The sequence below is a fragment of the Micrasema longulum genome, unplaced genomic scaffold (genome assembly GCF_059751315.1).
Source record: "Micrasema longulum isolate JH-2025_06_02 unplaced genomic scaffold, ASM5975131v1 h1tg001007l, whole genome shotgun sequence".
NCBI classification, from domain to species: Eukaryota; Metazoa; Arthropoda; class Insecta; order Trichoptera; family Brachycentridae; genus Micrasema; species Micrasema longulum.
In genome coordinates, this window is record NW_028278195.1 from 137,061 (window position 1) to 158,876 (window position 21,816).

Here is a 21,816-nt window from a genome sequence, read left to right on the forward strand (position 1 = left end):
AATTGAGCCCGGAACCGAAAGCGTCTTAACCACTACGCCACGGAAGCCGCCGACGTGTATCAGTGACGACCGATGATACGATCGGAACGAAGGGTTAAAAACCCAAAATATTTGCGGTATGTGATGCGGAAAGGTTAATTTTAGAATAAGACGCCATTAAATTTGACAGTTGTTGATAGTTGATACGTTGATACCATCCCGCGCCGCCAAACGTACGCAGAATAACGAGACGTGTTCGTCATTTGAAATTCTAACGGTGCGTTCCGAAAATAGTACCGCTGCACGTGGTTAGTGGGAGTGGAGGATGGGCGGGCCGTTACCCCCACAAATCAACAATCTGATGGTGCCTACCGCCTACCGCACATTCACGGAGACTGGACCGCTGTGCGCGCGCAAACCACGAGCCCACTGCGTGATATCGCATGATTGGCCCGTTTCGCACCACGGCAAAAATCTACACGCCGTGATACGAGGGTTGTCCGTAAAATAAGTTTCCTTATTTTTTTCACAATGAAAACCATTTTTATTTACAACGAGCAATACATCATTGGAAAGCTTAGACTTTCAGCTATTTTTCTACATAGTCTCCGTTGACTTCGATGCACTTTTTCATCCCGGTCACCGTCTTTTTGATTCCCTGGTCATAGAAGTCTCCAGCCAGGCCGTGAAGGTTCTTTCTTTCTGGTGCTCAAAGTGTTAAAAATCACAATTTAAAAAAATATATACAATGACTTTAAAAAAAAAAAAAAACCATTTTTTTAAAGCTTACCATGAGGAATGTTCCTCTGAAGTTTCGCGGTCTGGCCCTGAAAAACCGTGTATACGGGGTGTTCTTTAAACCCCTGTCACATCCGAAACCACGATGATCAGTATAGGCAAGAAGACATATTAGCATATTTTAAAAAAAATCATATTTTTAGAAGATTTTTTAAAAATAAAATTTGAAAAAAAACAAATGGTTGCTTACTTCTGCAGGGGAGAAGCGAGGAGGGCGCGGCCGTGTGGTTCAGACTCCCTTCTCCCCCCTCCTCGTTTATCCCCTGCAGAAGTAAGCAACCATTTGTTTTTTTCTATATTTTATTTTTAAAGATTTTAGTCGTTCTAAAAAAATCTTTTTATGCGCCAATATGTCTTCTTGCTCATACTGATCATCGTGGTTTCGGATGTGACAGGGTTTAAAGAACACCCTGTATATGTGAATTGAAATAATTTAAAAATTGAATTAAAAATTAAAGAAGAATGATCAATTGAATATGGTTAAGAATTTCATAATGCTCATTTAATTGAGTGACTCGAGGAAAATGATAATATAAATTTGAATAACAGACGAAAGACGTTGGCCCTACACAAACGTTATATAGCGGGCCCGATATTGTCCCTTCCCACGCTCGGCTCACCGCTCGGGAGTTCGGGATCGAATCCCACGCGAGTCACTCTCAGTTGTAACGAAATAAACATCATTATTTGTGAAATGGTTGCGCCATTACAAAACACGAAACCCGACGGCTAAGTGTTAAAAAGAGGGTTTCTATTCTGCCCACGCCATCATTAAGGCGGCCCTTCACGCTGGTCAATACGTTCGCCAGTACGTTGGCAAAGTCGTATTGGTAAACGTGTCGCGGGAGAATTTGCGGCTTGCGGCTGGCAGAGCTACTAATAGTTTAATTTAAGCTGGCGCGTTCAGATAACTCACACTAACGCATTTAAAATCTACAGGAAGTTGATTTTAAAAAACGTTGTATTCAATTTTAACCAAATATGCTATCTTTTTTTAAAATTCGGTGTTAGATTAGAGGGTTGTGTATATAAAAAAATACAATGGGTTAAGAAAATGTAATATTAATTTACTAAAATACTCTGTTTCATTATTTTATATTTTTCAAATCATTTTTCAAAATGTTACATTTTACTAATTATAGTCCTTCCAAGAACAAGGGGCAATTTAAATTCGAAAAAATGTGTTTTTACTATTGTCAATTACTCTAGAACTAGAATGCGAACTTCTGTAGATTGTTTTAAGTATAAAAATAACAAGATTTATTGTTTATCAATAAGTGTGTAAAAAATTTTTTTCGATATAATTTGAACTGTGTATTTTAATTGCACCTTTTAATTATTATTATGATATTAGATCAAAATATTAGATGAAAAACATGCTTGTTTAAAAATAAATGCTCGTAAATTTACGACATTTTCTTAAGTAATTGTTTTTTTTCGCTCTAATCCAAAAGAGATTTTTAAAAACATTAAAAATAACAATGTATATACGAGTAACATCGAGATTTTTTAAAATCAGTATTCTATGCATTAAAAATGTTTTTGTGTAAGTTTTGTGAAAGCGCCATCACTACATAAAATACCTACAAGTTTATAAACCAGTGTTTTTAATCCATAACTTAATACTCGTACATATTATTATATTTTTACTATTAAGAATCGCAGCGAAATTCAAACGAACGCAGAAACATCCTGTGTATATTGTATGACCATATCATTAGCAACTAATAAAGCAATAGTTGTCTATGTTACACTCATAAGCGCGTCTGAGCGCGAGAAACACAGAGATTATTTTCATAATGCGTATGCCGTACGATGTCGTACCATGGGCTTATTTACGGATACTGCACAATGCGTATGTGTAAGTATAGCGCACGCGCCAGCTTATAAAAATCCACCAGTACACACGCGCTGGTAGATGCGCTTGCGCGCCATCCACGCAAGTGAGGGCGCACGTGATTTTTTGCGCGCTTTTGTTGCCTCACGGACAGATACTGAACGACTCGCCAACGTGTGGGCAGTTTAGTAATTTCGTTGCCAATACGCGCGCCAGCGTACCGGCCAGCGTGTAGAGCCGCAGTAATTATAAATATTCATCATCATTCCCTTTCCCCACCCGATGGTGCATAGGGCACTGGTTTGGTACACCAATCGCGGCATATCTCGATCAATTTTGTTACATGAAGGTAAGGTGATCAGTCTTCGCAGTCTTGGTCTTCTTCTACAGGTAAAATCACTAAAATGTTTTTCCCAACGCTGGCTGATGCAGCAAACTTCCGTCGTCATTACCAAAGTACTTTCGAAACGACACAAATTTTTACCGGACACGGAGCTATGAGAAGTTACCTAAATAGGTTTAAATTAAGGAATGATGACTATTGTCCATGCGATGATATTTCTTCACAGAGTATCGAACATCTGTTATTTCAGTGCCCATTTTTCAGTTTACAACGCCATAATCTTGAAGCAGAATGCAGGAAAGATGGAATATCCTTAACAGATATCCACACTGTAGTTAAAAGTAGTTATCACGCGCCATTGTTCTTGAACTTTGCAACAATGGTGATTGGACTCATAAAGGTAATAAACCAAAATCAGTGATCGAACATCCCATTTCCAAGACAAACAAAAATGATTTTTTCCGAGTGCCTTAGCCTTGTACATGGCACGTAAGGCTACTAAATACTGGGGTCCAAATATATACTTAAAAAAAGATCAGTCTTACGCTTCAGGTACCAGTCCAGAGACTATGAAATATTCTAGTGTAAAAACACCCCTTTAAATAAATATTTTATATCAACCTTATAAAATACTTAAAATAAATATAAAATCCAGTAGCTCAATCACAAATAACTATCGACGTGATTAAAAACATGCTAAGCATTTGAGCGATCACAATGAACAATAATGAGCATGCTTAAGTTATCGCAGTCATAAGTCAACGCTCGTGTCGGTTTGTTTTTTGTATTGCTCGTAAATAAATACAGTTCACTGGCGAAAAATCGACGTTTACCATAAAAAAATAATACACTATATTCCATTTGCAAAATAGTAAGGAGTAATCTAATACAAAAGAGTGAAAATTTAATTACAATTACTATGGCGACTGCTTTTCTTGACATTTTGGCTTGCCAACCGCCAGCCAAATGCAATAAAAAGCATTATAAATAATAAATAACTAAATAAAAATAGCACTTTTGGAATATTTTCCATATTTACACCGGTAAAATTAAAATATGTGATGGCGCAGCAGGATTATACGTAGCAAAATGAAAATATTTTGACATTTAATATTAGGACAGGTGTTCAAGGATGTTCCATTGTGATCGCGAATACGATAAACAACCATGGTGAGAAATTGTTATCACGTCGCTTATTAGCACGTCGATATTTATTTATGATTGAGCTACTGGTTTGATATATTGTCACAATATAACGCGATAACTATCATAATAAATAATAAATAACTCAATAAAAATAGCAGTTTTGAAATATTTTCCATATTTACACCGGTGAAATTCAAATACGTGATTGCGCAGCAGGATTATACGTCGCAAAATGTAAATATTTTGACATTTAATATTAGGTGTTTACGGATGTTCCATTGTGATCACGATTAAGATAAATAGTCACGGTGAGAAATTGTTATTACGTCGCTTATTAGCACGTCGATAGTTGTTTGTGATTGAGCTACTGAGAACGCGTGAAAAAACAAGTAAAGTTTTGTTTTTCCTAATTATGTATCTCGAATGCAAATAACGCCAATACGCACAATCCAATGTTAATTCTTTTTTAATATATATATTTTTTTATTTATTTTTTATTTATTCATTTAACTTTTTGTACCTGTTATTTGTACATTGGCGGGCTTATTGCCAAATGGCAATTTCTTCCAACCAACCAATAAAATAAAAGTTTTATTTTTATAATTCAAGTTACAGAACATATTCAATAGAAAAAAAATATTAAAAAGCTAAAGATTTATAAAAATAGAAATAAACGTATTTGTTTATAAATGACCTTAAATCAAAACTATTATTCAATGGGAAAAAGGAAAAAAGAGGAAAGAGGAAAGGAGGAGAGATTAAGGAAGAGAAAGGAGATTATTAAGAGAGTGCCTTGAGAATTAGAACGAAGAGGTAAACCATGAACTGATAAGCGTTGAAAATTTTCACGCAGGTATATAGGAGCGTTAGGACGATGAAGTACATTGAACAGAAGTGAGTGGGAGTGATAGTCTCTCCGCTGTCTAATTTTGAGCCATTTCAGTTGCCTAGGATAATCAGAAATGTGGTCATATTTCCTAAGACCAAAAATGTACCTTATGCATGTATTCTGAAGTCGTTCAAGTTTATCGAGTTGCTCACAGCTTAAATCAGTCATGGAAACATCAGCGTAATCTAGAATGGGTAGTAGTAATGCTTGTACAAGGGTGCATTTTTAATGGGTAAGAATTTTTGCAACTTTCCAAGTGAGTGTAGACTGAAAAATATTTTGCGGCTTAATTCATTAGTATGAGCTCGCCAGCATTATATTCGGATGAGAAAGGGTTCATTAAAATGAGATACCAATTTCCTTTTTCCAAAATCAATGTTGTGATTGATGTTAAAATGAGATAAAAAAAAATCTTGATTAGAAGTAATGAATCATTACGAAATATTTTCTCGAGAAAAAACCGGCATTTCTTGACCGGCAACCGGCAATTCTTGACCTATTGGAGCAAACATGGGCATAAACTTGCATACACATATGGAATAATTGGCGCAGATAATCGGCAACTAATAATTACACATGTTTTTAAAACGGGCAACAGCTCTGTCGGTCTCTCGCTGAATGGATGGCGAAAGTTTGCAGTATTATTGTACTGGAACTGGTTTCGTGAAGAGCTATCGGTAACAGTTGCAACATTGACCCGAGCGTGTATAATATACATATTACAAGTATGAATGTATGCGGAGTAGACGCAGTCAAACATAAAAGGGCGTTGATACGAGGACGATACGACGATAGACGATTGAGCTACTGGTCGTGATTAAAAAATAAGACAAAGTTCCATTATATAAAAACCCGTCACTGTTAGAAAAAAAATCTAATAAAAATTGGCCCATATGTTGCCAAGTAGTCAGTATTTACTATTTTCCTAATACATATTTTAAAAATTTAAAACCACCTGTACATTAGTAGAGTTTTCCCAAAAAATAATATCATACTTCAAAATTGTCATCGTGTGAACGCGCACGGACAGGACCGTAGGACACTATAGTCCTTAAAATATAGCTTGATTAAAATGACAGCTGCCAAACTAATGTCACTAGTGATGGGAAATTACTGTTCATTGATCATGTACCGATCAGAACGATTTTATCAGTTTTTTCGTGCAAACCTGAAACTCTGTTTCCGAAAATTGATATAAAAACGCAAAACAAAGCATATTATGGTGGGTTTAAGACAATTATTTACTAAAAAATAAGACATTATGTACTTTTTTCATGAATAACAACAAATGAATTATTTTTTATTCGATCGATTTACGTTGATCAATTTGTCCATCTCTAACATGTTTGCAAAATGACGTAACCTTGTAAGAACGTCATTAATAATTATGCTAATTTTAGTTTTATTTAGTTTTAAAGCTGATTTTATATAATTATTTTGACAAATTACTACAGGGATGGAGAATACCTTAATTAAGGGAATATACTTTTACTTACTTTTTTACTTTTTTTTTGCACCACAACAGGCCAGGAGGCCCAATTACAGTGGTGAATTACATTACAGAACAACCAGGCTTGAGAAAAATCACATTTTTAAATTTTTGTGTTCTCACCGGGAATCGAACCCGGAACCTTCCGTGCGTGAGTCAAGCGTCTTGACCACTACACCACGGAGGCCGCCGAATATAGAAGTCTTAAGGAAGTATTAAGGTATTCTCCACCCCTGCTGTAATTTGTTAATCTTAATGACTCCTGAGGGGGTGAAATCCAGTCTTTTGTCTACAAACATTTGGACAAACTCAAATATTATAATTATTTTGATTTATATGTCAAGCATTGTATTAAAAAAATAAATTAACATGCCAGATACGAATGATTTTTCGTGTGTCAATATAAATCACTCCTTAGACGTCACTACAAAGTTATGTAGTCACTTTTGCTGACAACTGTCATTCTAATCAAGCTAGATTTTAAGGACTTCAGCGATTCGCTCGACGCAGACAGAGGTCCAAAGAGCGGTCATGGATCGGGTTATAACTAGAAATACCTCACCTTTCTCGCTCTTGACGAGCAGGCTCTTGAACTTGCGGTCCGCCTCCTGGTAGCGCGCCCGCCAGCGCTCCGCGTGCGCGCCCCCGCCCATGTCCTCGCGGGAGGGCTCTCGGGACGGGGGCGCGGGTGGCGGAGCCCGCGTCTGCGGCTGCGGAATCCTACAGGAAAAATACACACTAAATAAACCATACATGACTTTACTAATTCATACTCCATTTGCCCTGAGCATGGTCGCTTCCTGATGGAGAAAAGGGAAGTAATGTCGGATGGCCTGGGCCCCGATTGCAATGGGAAGCTAACATTTATCTTAAATTTTATCTACAAAGTAAAATTAAGTTTTCGGTATGAAAAGCAGAATACGCATACATTTTTTTTTCTAAACATGTTCAATTATAGGTTGCGGGCGAAGATACTTTAAATGTTCATGCAAATGCTCATCATGGTACCCATATAAACAGTGTGGAGAAGGTCCAACACAAGTGTTAAAGATTTATAAATTTCAAATAAAACATTTCAACTGAAGAGTTTAACTAAAAATGTTTAATGAATCAGTTAAAATTAATATGTATTAGTGATAGAAGGGAAATTTCAGATTTAGTGCTGCTTTTCAAGTTATTAAATAATGCTCTTGACAGTCGTGAACTTTTAAATTGTGTGAATTTTTATGTGAGACAGCGTGGGACGAGACAAAATACTTCTTTTGCTGTTGATTTGCTGCATACCTATGTTATAATTTCTTATTTAATTTTTCTTTATTATTTCATTAGGCGGCCTCCGTGGTGTAGTGGTCAAGACGCTTGACTCACACACGAAAGGTTCCGGGTTCGATTCCCGGTGAGAACACAAAAATTAAAATGTGTATTTTCTCAAGCCTGGGTGTTCTGTGATGTAATTCATCACTGTAATTGGGTGTTCTGTGATGTAATTCATCACTGTAATTGGGCCTCCTGGCCTGTTGTGGTGCAAAAATAAATAAAATAAATAAAATGAATAAAATAAATAAAATAAATAAAATAAATAAAATAAATAAAATAAATAAAATAAATAAAATAAATAAAATAAATAAAATAAATAAAATAAATAAAATAAATAAAATAAATAAAACAAATAAAATAAATAAAATAAATAAAATAAATAAAATAAATAAATAAAATAAATAAAATAAATAAAATAAATGAAAGAAATAAAATAAATAAAATAAATAAAATATTATTTTCTGCTGATTTTATTTCATGTATCTATATTTTCTATGCTGTGTACAGGTGTTTTATTTCTTTATAATTGTTTTTCAATATTCTTTTATATTTTGTCAAAGGCGTAAGCCGTCAAAATAAACAAATTGATAAATAAATAAAAATACTCATTTTCGTACACAAATAACGGGTTTTCTTTACAAGACAGACAAATTGATCAATGTAATTTGATCGAATAAAAAAATAATTCGTTTGATAATGTTCACGAAAAATGTATAAAAATCTTATTTTTTGACGAATAATTGTATTCAACACACTATAATAGGCTTGTTTTGCGTTTTTATATCGATTTTCGGAAACAGAGTTTCATGTTTGCATGAACAAAACTGATAAAATCTATTTGACCGGTACATGATCAGTGATAAGTAATTTACCATCACTATTGACATGAGTTTGACAGCTGTCATTTTAATCAAGCTAAATTTTAAGGACTATAAAAATTTGTAGTGATGTTATTTGCCAATAAACGACTTACTCTTATATCAGAACAACTCACCGATGACAACTCGTGACGTCACCGGCGGAGTAATTTCAAAATTTAAAAAACCTTTAAAAAAAATCATAGCGATTATAATAATACATATTTTTTTATTTCGCTTAGTTTGACCATCTATCTCATTGAACAATAGTCCGTAATGGTTTTTTTATAAATTGTACATAAAACATATGTTAAAAACCTGGACAATTTATTTCCCGGGGACGCTCCGCCATTGTTGTTGGCGCAGTCAGGGTGGGCGGGAAACACCTGTGAACCGTTCATCTTGAAATGCCTGTTGTTCATGACTTGTTCCACTCTGGGTATAATTATAATGGCTTCGACAAATATTAGCTTCGTCCCATTGACTTCTGAGGCCCTTTAGCGATTTGCATTGTCGGAGAAAACCTGGAACAAACAATAAAATAATTATCATTTTACGTTTGATTTCATTTGTATTTCTTTGAAATTTAATTATTTATTAACTTATCTACTGTATTTATGTATCAAAACTAAATTCAATATCAACTGTACGTTTTATGGTAAAAAAAAAACAGAGCGCATTTGTTAATTTGCAAAGAGAGTGTATGACAAAAGAGATATCGCATGCTCAGTAGCTCAATCACAAATAACCATCGACGTGCTTAAAAACATGCTGAGCATTTGAGCGATCACAATGAACAATAATGAACATACTAAAGCTTTCGCGGTCATAAATCAACGCGTGTGTAATCTCCAAGTCAACGCTCGTGTCGGTTTGTTTTTTGCTTTCCTCGTAAATAAATACAGCAACAAATTACTTCGGAGAACGAACATTAAATTGCGTTGTTCCAAGGTTGTTCAATGATCTCCTATAAACCACCATTATTAATATGAAAGATCTTGAATTGAAGAAAAAAGAACTGAAGAAATATATTCTGAATACTTTATAGTTTCTGAAATATCTTCTAAATGCTTGTTAAACGGTAATAAACAAATATGTATAGTATAAATATAATAATGTAAAAAAAAAAACATGTCTTAAAAAAAATATGTCCAACCGAAAAGTCTTTAGATATAGTGGGTATTAAATTGTAATACCTTTGTATTTAAAAAAATAAAAAATAAACACTGTTCTGCAGCACTGAAACTGAACTGAAACCAGCTAATGACAGGTCATAAGCCCTGTGAATGCCTAGACTTCCACTTTTCCTTCTCTTAGATGTTATCCATACTTTTAATTTTGACGGCCATTTTTAACGAGTTGTAAATAACTCACTATTAGAAAATGGGAATCAAGTTGGGTAGAGTGGGATTCGAACCACGGACTTTTGAGCCGTGAGTCCGAGATACTAACCACGGGACCGCAACCCGATTTTGAAAAAGATGAGTGTTTTTGTAACATCAGAGGAATCACCCACAACATTTTTAAAGAATTGGCACGAAACTCCGTGTATAGCGTGAAATTAAAGAGCTTAGCGGTGGTTTTCAACCAAGGATAGTAGCAACGCGCTGTGGTTAACTTCTTCCGGATCAATATATACAAGAAACTAAATATGTATACAGGAAGTTTGATAGAGAGTGGAACAAAAAAAAGATGGATAGAGGAGGTCATTTGAAACAAATTTGCTGTAGTGACCGGCCTCGAATGTCACCAATTTATTATTACGATTTAAAAAATGTTTTTGTTTGAATTTTCCAATCTTGTGCCTTTAATAAAATAAATCTAAGGCTCGTATCACTGCTCTCAGCATTGAGAAATAGGCTTGTTTAGCTTTGAAACCGGTCAGTAGAAAAAAAAAAGTGGTTAAAAACAAAGTCGTTGGATTCGCCACATTAACTCTATGTGGACACATCTATATATGTTTTGGAAAATTCGGATAAATCCTGACAGGATGATTTTTTAGAAACAACGTTTTTCTGTAACGCAAATTCGATTAATTTATTAAAAAGACAAAATTTCGATGTTACGTACGATTTAAATGTATTATATATAAATGAAATAACAAAAGATTAAACTGTATCCATAAAAAAATAAAGTTTTTTTTGGATTTAACCAAGATTGATATAAAATGATTCAACTAGTTTTGAAGAAATTCAATAATAAATATAACAAATTTTTATCAATTCGGTCATTTTTGTCTATATAAGGGTTGTCAATATTGTGTCTTTAAAACAAATAAATAAATTTTAACTTGAAAATAAAATAAAAACAAAAGTAACGAGTCATCACATGCTCTTTGTCAAATGGAAACTAGCGGACATATTGAACAAATGCGCCACTCTGCTTGGCCACATCGGATATTGCTAGTTTAGAAATAAAACATGGCATGAGTGTTGCCGATTTTGACATGAAATTAAAAACTTGAATTACTTTAGTAAAACGTTGTATCTTTCCACTTTAGATATACACAACCTGGATAATCCTAATATTTTCAAAACATAATATTTTACTGAAAATGGATTTTACCGATTTTGATATCCACCAACACATATATAGCCCATTTGCTAGGATGAGGCGTTCGGATTTATTTGCTACCTACGGGGCTCTGGTTAAGATGTTGCATTTGCCTACCGCGGGTACCGATATTGTTCGGGCGCCATAATAACAACTGAACTGGGCGAGTGTACATGTGATTTTTATATTCTCACTGCGATCGCAAAAAACATATTTTGCGATCAATAACTGCTAAATCCACTGTGTTGTGTAATTCGTCAAGTGCCCCTCCTTCCTGACCGCAAGATCGGATCCGATTCTGACTGCCGCGACAGAAGTACCAGACAATAAAGGTGCCAGAACCCAGAATAAGGTAGGTGATTGCAGTCATTGTATTTAGGGTTCAGTGGCAAAGTAAATAAAGGATAACGCATCCCGCGAACCAGCAATTCGAGCGTGCATCTGCTAACGGGCAAGTGGCGCGATCAGTCGTTTTATTTATTTTTTATAATATTATGGAGTTATAAAACTGACGCCAACTCGGTGAGTAAAATAATTGTTCTGATTTCAGTAATGGGCTCGGCAATCCGGGATAACCCGACGGAAACCTATGACATGTCTGCGTGGTCAGTGAAGATGATGTATTATTTTTAGCACTGTTAACGCACTTCTCGACCCGCCCAATGCGTCATGAATGTCAAATTAATTTATATTGATGCTTCCGTTTGCCGAGATGCCGAAATAATGTATTTTACTGCGAAAATCCCATCTCGTTTGTATACTGGCAAGAAACATGACGCCATGACTCAATAAATAACGTAAACATTTAGATTTTAAAATTGTTTGTTTTTATAAAATAAAGCTGCAGATAAAACGGAAATCAAGGCATTTACTGAGCTTATGATCTATCATCGACTGGGTTGATAACTTTTTGTGAAATCCTTGGTTAGTCTTTATTTTATTTCAGGCGCAAGTGATCACAATTAATTTTAGGTTCGATAAATACATAATCTAAATTTGTTGCAAAAGAGACGAAAAACATTTTTGAGAAGGTATTATGGATGTGTTGGCATTTACAGGGCTTATGACCTTTCATTGGCTGGTTTAAGTGGCCACTTTACAACAATACATTATAATAATAATAATAATTACAATTACTTTATCTGCTACATGTTTAAGGTAATGGATTTCTCTGGATTATTTCTAGTCTGCCTAACTAGGTACAACCTGTTTTAGGCAGACATTTTTATGCAAAATAAGAATAACATGACTACCTTCTAGTTAATTTGTTAGACAGTTATACAATATTTATTTATACTATTTATTATTTCAGAATGTATTTTAGCAAATTTTCTGATTTTTCTCTACCGAAACCCATTTGCATATACACTTTATAATTACAATTACACTTTATAACATTCAGCAATCTGCCTATGTTTAAACATCTACATTTCCTCAACTCTTCAATCTGTTGATTTTAGTGAAGTTAAAGAGTTGAAACCTTTATTGTTGTGAAGAGATTCATCTTAATTTTATTATTATTTCACATACTAGGCAACGTCTGAACACAGTTTTTTTATTATTTTATATTTCTTTTTATACCAGTGTGGGCGGGCTGAACACAAACGTTTAGATATACTCAAAACATTGTCGACAAATATATTTCATTACAGTATTTTGAGTTTGTCAAAATGTTTGCAGATAAAAGAGTCATCAAGATTAACAAATGACAACAGGCATTTACAGGGCTTATGACCTGTCATTGGCTGATTTAAGTGGTCACTTTGCACACTGTGTAACATTCTCTGTGTAACACTGTGTAAAATGTGTAAAGTGGCCACTTAAACTAGCCAATGACAGGTCATAAGCAGCCTTGTAAATGCCTATTGTTCCAAATTCCCTTTATCCCTGTTGTAATTTGTTAAAAATAATTTCATCGAATTACTGTGAACCAGTTTATTTATAAAATAATTTAACTTGACATTGGCAAACATTTTATTAATAAAAAAATCATCATTCCCTTTCCGCACCTAATGGTGCATAGGACAGTGCATTGGTACACCAATCGCAGCGTATCTTGATCATTTTTGTTACATGAAGGTAAGATGATCAGTCTTACGCTTCGGGTGTCAGTCCAGGGACTATGAAATATTCTAGTGTGGAAAAAAAACAAATCAAATTAATAAACCATCTCGCCGTTTCCCCGTAAGGGTAGGCGTAGGCAGAGAGGATAGAACGCCACATCACTCTATCTTTGCATACATATCTCGCTTCCTCTACATTCATACATCTTCTCATGCACGCGCGCCGATTATTCCGACTTTTGACATGTCCATCTTCAAGTATTTGTTGGATTTGGTCATGCCATGTCTTTCTCGGTGTTTCTTTATTTCTGCATCCATTAACACTCGCATCGTAAATATTTTTAGCCGTTCTTTCGCTGTCCATTCGCTCTACATGTCTAAACCAACGCAAAGCTCCTTTCTTGATTTTTTCGATAGTGCTTATCTCAGTCTTACAAAATGTACGGATCTCAACATTTGTGCATCTATCCTACACAGTTTTACCACACATTCGCCCGAGAGATTGCATTTTGACAGCATTCAGCCTACTTTTATCCCTGTTTTTCCAAGTCCAAACTTTGCTCCCATACATGAGGGTCAAGACCAGGACTCCATTGTGAACTGCTAATTTTTCCTCTTGCGATAAACATTTATTTGCCAAGGTTGATTTAAGTGCACCGTATACTCTGTTCCCGGCACTCACCCTCCTTTCGATATCTTTCTCAGTCATTCCATCACTATTAAACATACTTCCCACATACACAAATTCCTCTACTTGTTTTAGTATAACAAAATTCACAGTGATTTCACATTTAGTCATACTTTTATTTCTTTCAAAAACCATCACATTCGATTTATCGACATTCATCAGCAAATCGCTTCCCTCGCATACAACTCGTGGCAACAATAGACTTTTGTTACCACGAGTTCCAGTTCCTCTTTGTTTTAAGTAAGAAACACGGCATCATCAGCATACAAGAGACAATTGACAGTTAAATAACCCATTTTTGCTCCCATTTTTAAGCCTTTCAGTTCTAAAACACCCCTTTAAATAAACATTTTATATCAACCATGTCGGGAATAAAACCCGAGACCTTTTGCATGGTAGTATGGTAGGCAAACGCGCTGACCCGCGAGGCCGACGAATAAAAAAACTAATATATAATTTTAAAACCTCTGTCATTAATGCTTGTGAATAAATAGAGTTAATTTTATAATAAAGATACCAGTGTCAAAGACGTCGCGAAAGCGATGAAACCGGCCACTGATTATTCCAAATTTGAGGATGTTTTGCTCATTTTTTATTTCTAATGGATACATATTTGAAAACTAATTGGTAGTACTTTTCTAAAAGAGGTCATTGGTACAAGAATATATACTATGAATAAAAATCCTTGGTATTGAGGTTAAAATATGAATATTTTAGAACCACTAGAAGTCAATCGATAAAACGGTTAATTTTTAGTACAAAAAGTATGAAATTTGTTATTTGGTAGTTTTGAAGTAGGCGCTAGGCGCGTGCTAACAGATGATAATCCTAAAAACGCCGAGAAACCTAATTTCGTTTAAAATATAATTATCGTTTTGATTTGAAATGAGGGCACATTTCGGGATTTTAATCAACAGGCGGAATTGCTATAGGCACGCTATAATTTACTATACATTTTTTAAAATAATTAAAACTTGAATTATATTCCCAGGAGTTATAAAAAAAAACTCATTAAGGACCGTACATGGGAAGAAAACATTTTTGTGATAATACATAATATCATACATAGTTAAAACATCCGAAATAGTAAGAAAACATATTATTTGAAACATAAAACACAGTTCTTCACACCATTTGTATAAATTACATTTATAACTATCACTAATTTTTCAATTGCGATTTTTTTTTTATTTGCATTTGACTTTTCGTATTTTAGCTCATCGGGCAGTTTAGTAAATTCGGAATAATACAATATAATTTAATGTTCTACAGCCATAATTATTACTAATTTTAGGGATCACTATAAGCCATCATTATAAGCAAAGCGGGTGTTGGGTGATTATGGTTTTGATGCAGAACCACAACATTTCGTGAACTGGCAGAGTTTTGAGTGATCTGTAAAGGAGTCTTTAATTATCTCTCTGATTTAAAAATTCTGGTGGTACGACTTTCTTAATAATGAAATACTGTAGATCCTGCATAATTTTGATATTGGTTCTGGTTGAATGGCCTTACGCTTTCATTCCATACAGTATAGACTCGACCAGTAAAAAATAGATAATTCTTAGTGTACATTTTGGCAATATAAAATACAATGACAATATTTGAGTTTTTCCAAATGTTCGTAGACAAAAGACTGGATGTCACCCCCTCGGGAGTCATTAAGATTAACAAATTACAACAGGGATGGAGAATACCTTAAATAAAGGAATATGGAAGTCTAGGCATTTACAGGGTCAAGTCAAGTCTTTACATTTACACATTCATTCAAACACACATAACACACTGTGTAACATTCACCATTTTGCCTATGTTTGAACATCCATATTTCTTCAATTCTTCCATTTGTTGATTTTAGTGAAGTGAAAGAGCTGAAACCTTTATTGTTGTAAAGAGATTCAAAATGGTGAATGTTACCAATGTGTGTAAAGTGGCCACTTAAACCAGCCAATGACAGCCCTGTAAATGCCTAGACTTCCATATTCCCTTATTCAAGGTATTCTCCATCCCTGTTGTAATTTGTTAATCTTAATGACTCCCGAGGGGGTGAAATCCAGTCTATTGTCTACGAACATTTGGATAAACTCAAATATTGTAATGAAACCAACTGGTCCAAGAAGAAGTTTAAAAATTGAAAAATTGTTTTCAGGCGTTGCCTAGTATGTGAAATAATTCAGTCAGATGAATCTCATTACAACAATAAAGGTTTCAGCTCTTTAACTTCACTAACATCAACAAATAGAAGAATTAAAGAAATATGGATGTTCAAACGTGGGCAAATGGTGAATGTTACACAGTGTGTAAAGTGGCCACTTAAACCAGCCAATGACAGGTCATAAGCCCTGTAAATGCCTAGACTTCCATATTCCCTTATTTAAGGTATTCTCCATCCCTGTTGTAATTTGTTAAAATAAAATTTATAAAAAGTGGTAACAAGAGATTGTAGTCTATAATAAGTTTAAAAAATTTGGCAATCCCATTTGAAATTATGATCAACATGAACACCTACATGCCTATATTCCTTTTCACAAGTTATAAGCTCGTAATTACAAGGATTCTGAGGATGTTAGGACAACGTAACAGGGCATAAATAATACCTTTCGAACGCAATGGCAACGAGTTCACAATTTAAACTAGTATTTTCTCAAAGCTTCGAGAAAGCTCTCTAGAATAGGAAGTATTTGATTCGGAATCTTCCCTAAGCCGATCGTGGTATTTATAGGAAGCATACAATCACTATAACAACGTAGCATAGTAAACACGAACACGCGTGCTATCTGCATCATTATGTCTATTTTAGTATTCATCAGCTGTTTATATTTGGTAACTGGTAATTGGTTACCAGTAACTGAAATCCAGTCCATTTTGTAAGGCCTGAATCCTTACAAAGTTTACCCAAAGAAACATTTTATTTTTATTTATTTACATACATAAGTTTATTGTACATTATTTGAGACATAAGTCCCAACTCCATGGGACTAAAAGTCCTGTGTTGAGATTGGACTAGCAATTAGTTGACACAGACACGTGAGTATATCTCAGTAGTCAGATGGCAGAAGGGACCATCTGTATTTTTGTCTATGTTTAAGTTTTCAAAAGTTTTAATTAATATTTCAGTAAATACACGCATAAAAAAAATTAAAAAATCAGCGTCATTTAGGATGGTAATTTATTATTGAAAAGCAACACTAAAATATTTTAGTTTGTGGATCAAAGTCTTGAAATTGAAACGTATTTCAGCTCTCCTGAACATTTTTGAAAATTACAGATGGTCCTTTCTGCCATCTGACTACCGATCTATATAACGCTGAATAAGGAAATCGTCGAGAAAAGAGAAAAGAGGATGAAAGGCGAGTTTTTGGCGCCTCAAAGCCAAAACCAACCAGCTAAGGGAAGGTGACCCCGACAGAAAAATCCACCAAAGACAGCGGGAAACCACTCTGGTCATCTTTACCCAGGAATCACTATGGCGAGTACATCAATGAGCAGTCGTCCTGGCTGCGAAATATAAAAGTAGCGCAGGACAGATACATATGCTTTCGCTGTAGTGATCGCCAACGTCGGGGTGACCCGGCAAGGCACGAGAAGACGAAGAAGAAGGAAATCGTGTAGAGATAAGTCCGCCTCGTTATGTGGTGTTTGACGCATTCGCCTACCTTTGTATATATAATAAAAACTAGTGTAAATTACATAATTTTATTTACACCAGTTTATATTACATCAAACAAAACTTAAATTCATATAATTGTTATTACCTTATACTTAAATGCTTTTAATTTAAACTCTTTTATTTCCATAATGATATAAAATCATGATTAACAACTCCTGCTTGCACTTGTATATGACATAGAAATTTGTTTGGTCTCTCACCAGTCTGACGATGTCGGTCACGACGAAACCCGGTCACTGGTAAAAATTTATAAATAAAAGTGGAATAAAACTATACAGGGTGTTCTTTAAACCCTGTCACATCCGAAACCACGATGATCAGTATGAGCAAGAAGACATATTGGCACATTAAAATATTTTTTTAAAACGAATAAAATTTAAAAAAATAAAATATTAAAAAAAGCAAATGGTTGCTTACTTCTGCAGGGGTGAAACAAGGGGGGGGGAAGGGGGGAGTCTGACACTGCGCCGCGCTCCCCTCACTTCTCACCTGCAGAAGTAAGCAACCATTTGTTTTTTCAAATATATTTTTGTTTTCCATTGTTCTAAATATTTTTTAAAATATGCTAATATATCTTCTTGCCCATAATGAGCATCGTGGTTTTAGATGTGACAAGGTTTAAAGAACATCCTGTATAGTATACGTATTTTTATTATTATAGTTAAAATGCAGTTCCACCAAGAAATGTCAGTAGAAAAACTCAATGCTCTAAAATGTTTAACATCTGTGAAAAGAAGTAAGCAAAACTTATACAAACAAGGAAAAAAAACAGATTTAAGTAAGAATAATTGAAGATGAAAGTAGACTGAATGCTGTCGAAATGCGATCTCTCAGGCGAATGTGTGGTAAAACTATGTACGATAGATGCACAAATATTGAGATCCGTACATTATATAAGGCTGAGACAAGCATTATCGACAAAATCAAGAAAGGAGCTCTGCGCTGGTTTGGACATGTAGAACGAATGGACAGCGAAAGAACGGCTAAGAATATTTACAATGCGAATGTTGATGGATGCAGACCGAGAAAGACATGGCATGACCAAAGATGGACATGTCAAAAGTCGGAATAATCGGCGCGCGTGCATGAGAAGATGTATGAATGTAGAGGAAGCGAGATCTGTATGCAAAGATAGAGTGTTGTGGCGTTCTATCCTCTCTGCCTACCCTTACGGGGAAACGGTGTGATGGTTTGTTTGTTTGTTTATAATATTGTATAATTGAAGATTGAAAACCGTAAGCATTGTGAGTCTACAGTCTACAGTCTACTGAGTCTACATACATTATAAATTATGAGTGAGCAGATAAACCACAAAACCGCAGAATATAAAAGGAGTCTACTACGTTCTAATATTAATTACTACTACAGTTAGCATAATATAAGAAAATACCACTGTATAAGATCCGGGAATAAATTTGTAGTATCGATTCTGTCTTTATTATTTTATTTTATTTCATTTTATTTTATTTTTTATTTTTTTATTTTATTTTATTTTATTTTATTTTATTTTATTTTATTTTATTTTATTTTATTTTATTTTATTTTATTTTATATTATTTGGGATTTTTACAGCTATTACATAAACAAAATAATTAGAAAAATCTTAACAATACTAAAGCCAATTAAAAAAATCCACTGTAAATATAATGACACATAATATATAAGAAAAGAAGTTTAGTAATTGTATTTGTGTGACGTTTGTATTCATGTGTATGTGAATGTGTGTATGCGTGAATGAATGAGGGAGAGGATACATGTGCGTGTGGGATTGATGAGGGAGAGGGTGCGTGTGTGTGGGTGCGTAAGTATGAAAAAAATATTTGCTTAAAACTTGTAAATTGTATTAAAAATGGTGCAATAAAGAGCTTAGTAAAAAGTTAGAAACCTTTTTGTTAAAATTCAAATGACGAAATGATATAAATTGTTTTTTTTTTTTTTTAAGTATGTTCAATTTCAAAACCGTATTCTGAAAAAAAAAGCGACTTCCATATTCCCTTCTCAAAAATGTTTTCTCTCTCTGTTGTAACAAATTTAGATCCAAATATGTTCATATTACAAGTTTTGTAAAATGCAATTTTGCCGTATATAAAATATAATATGTACACATTCACATTAAATATAGTAAAAAAAGAAATATTTACCCGAACATTGTTTTTTTTTTTCAATTTATTGAAAACAGTTCTCGACAAAATATGTAAGTATGAAATTACAAAATGATTTGTACACACATAATTAATAATAACGTTTCTACCTCTCTAATAGAGTGAAAACTGTGTTTAGAGGGAGTTCGTTTTCCATTGATTTGTATAATATACACAACCTGTCCCAAAATTCAACGATAAGCGGGCACTAGCGAGTCGACCTGCTCATGACTACTCGAGAAAAAAAAAAGAAAAAAAAAATATAAAAAAATTCGGACTTAAAAAAAATATTATAAAATCTGTCGAAAATTAACACCCTCAAGCTATTTTGAACTACCCTGACCGCAATTTTTCAAATATTTCTGATTATTTTTTGTATCGGCAACCAAAGTAGCACTGCTATCTATCACAACCCTTAGAAATCCCTGAAAGTCTGTAATGTTTATACAAAAATGAAACATAATTATTTTTTTCCCTAAAATTTAAAAATATATTACTTTTAGTTCCCTTTCACGCATCGTGGTGTAAAAAAAGTATGGAGACTAATATGGCAAGTTTTTTTTAAAAAACTAGCGACTAAAAAAATACGCGTACTATCTCTAAACAAGAAGCAAATTTCATTAAATAAAAACAAACTATCCTTCAATCATTTACTTAATTTATTGCAATATTAACATTACAGTAAATGTTCAAATTGTTTGCCACCGGCATTAATACACGCACGACATCTCTTTAAAAAAGATCTTTTTGTTCGTCTTGCATATATTCTACCATTGATATGATCCGCAGCCTGATTGATTTTTTGACGAAGCTCGTCCAATGTTGCAATGGGTTATGAGTAGACCCTGTCTTTGAGACAACCCTGATAGAAGAAATCCAGGGTCCAGGTCCAACCTGTTTTACGGCAGACATTTTTATGCAAAAATAAACAATAACATTAGTACCTACTAGTTAATTTATTATAAATACCATTTATTATTTTGGAATGTTTTTTAGTAAGTTTTCCGATTTTTCTCTACCTAAATCCAGTAACCATTTTATTACAAATTTATTTGATTGAATTCGGGTCATGGATTTGTAATGTTCGGGTAACATGTTGAATATTTTGGGGCCCAGAAACCTGAAATTTCTTTGCCCGAATTCAGAGTTTGTGGTAGACCCCATGACCCATCTTTTAGTTTGACTTCTGGTAGTGTGGGAGTGTTCCTTTTGAGATTTGGTAGAATAATTTGCTTTCACAAACATAATTATTCTAGATATACATGCTCATATGTATTATATTTTATTTACATTTTATTTTTATTATCTAAAACCGATTTCTTAAAATTATATTATATTCTAAAAGATAACAATTTTTAAAGTTCGAGATTAGCAAAAATTTACAAATCTGCTTTCCTTCCATACTTTTTATTTTTATTTGCTTTTTATATATATTGATAATTTATATGTTTATCTTATTATGTATTTTTGTATAATTTGTACGTGTGTACGTACTATTATTTGGCATATGATTTATTGCTCCTATTTCTTATATGTTTTACTATAATTGAGTGAATTTCTAGAAAACATAACTCAATTATCATTTCAATTATGCTTTTAGGGTGGGTCTTGTGTGTTTTTTTAATTTAAATTTAAATGTTTTAACATTTGCTATTTATTTTAAGATTTCTGGAAGATTATTTAAGTTTTTTCCCAAAAAATATTTTTATTTTTTGGAAAAATATTTTCTCGTACTAATTTATACCTACTTAAAATTTTACAAATAAAATTATATATTATATACGTTTCCTCTTCCGGTAATAGATACCGTTATATTGAAGGTGATGCTCAATAATTACACCACGATTTACCTACCTTTTTAGTAAATCTACAATAAATTTTATAATAACAACATTAGTCAGAATGATTAAACAATAATTCAGGAAGTACATTTAGGTACTACAGACGTACAGACGGTGCACACTCGCACTGAGACTCTGCTTACTCTGACTTAGCCATGATGTCATTAGTATGTAGAAGTAAGTAGAATGACAGTGATAAAACGGG

At 33.8% G+C, this 21,816-nt stretch overlaps 1 protein-coding gene across 2 annotated transcripts in view; it reads right to left on the minus strand.

Moving 5' to 3' along the window:
- Positions 1–21,816, minus strand: part of LOC148277612 (uncharacterized) — a 38,187-nt gene that overhangs the window by 12,299 nt on the left and 4,072 nt on the right. The window contains exons 2-3 of one of the 2 annotated variants that reach the window (XM_088232660.1): positions 8,974–9,179; positions 7,044–7,201 (exon numbers count right to left, since the gene is read on the minus strand). In XM_088232660.1, the coding sequence (XP_088088786.1) occupies positions 7,044–7,201; positions 8,974–9,077 (262 nt within the window). In that variant the 5' untranslated portion in view covers positions 9,078–9,179. Of the gene's footprint in view, positions 1–7,043; positions 7,202–8,973; positions 9,180–21,816 lie in introns of those variants that run through there. The other variant, XM_088232661.1, reaches the window with a different exon arrangement.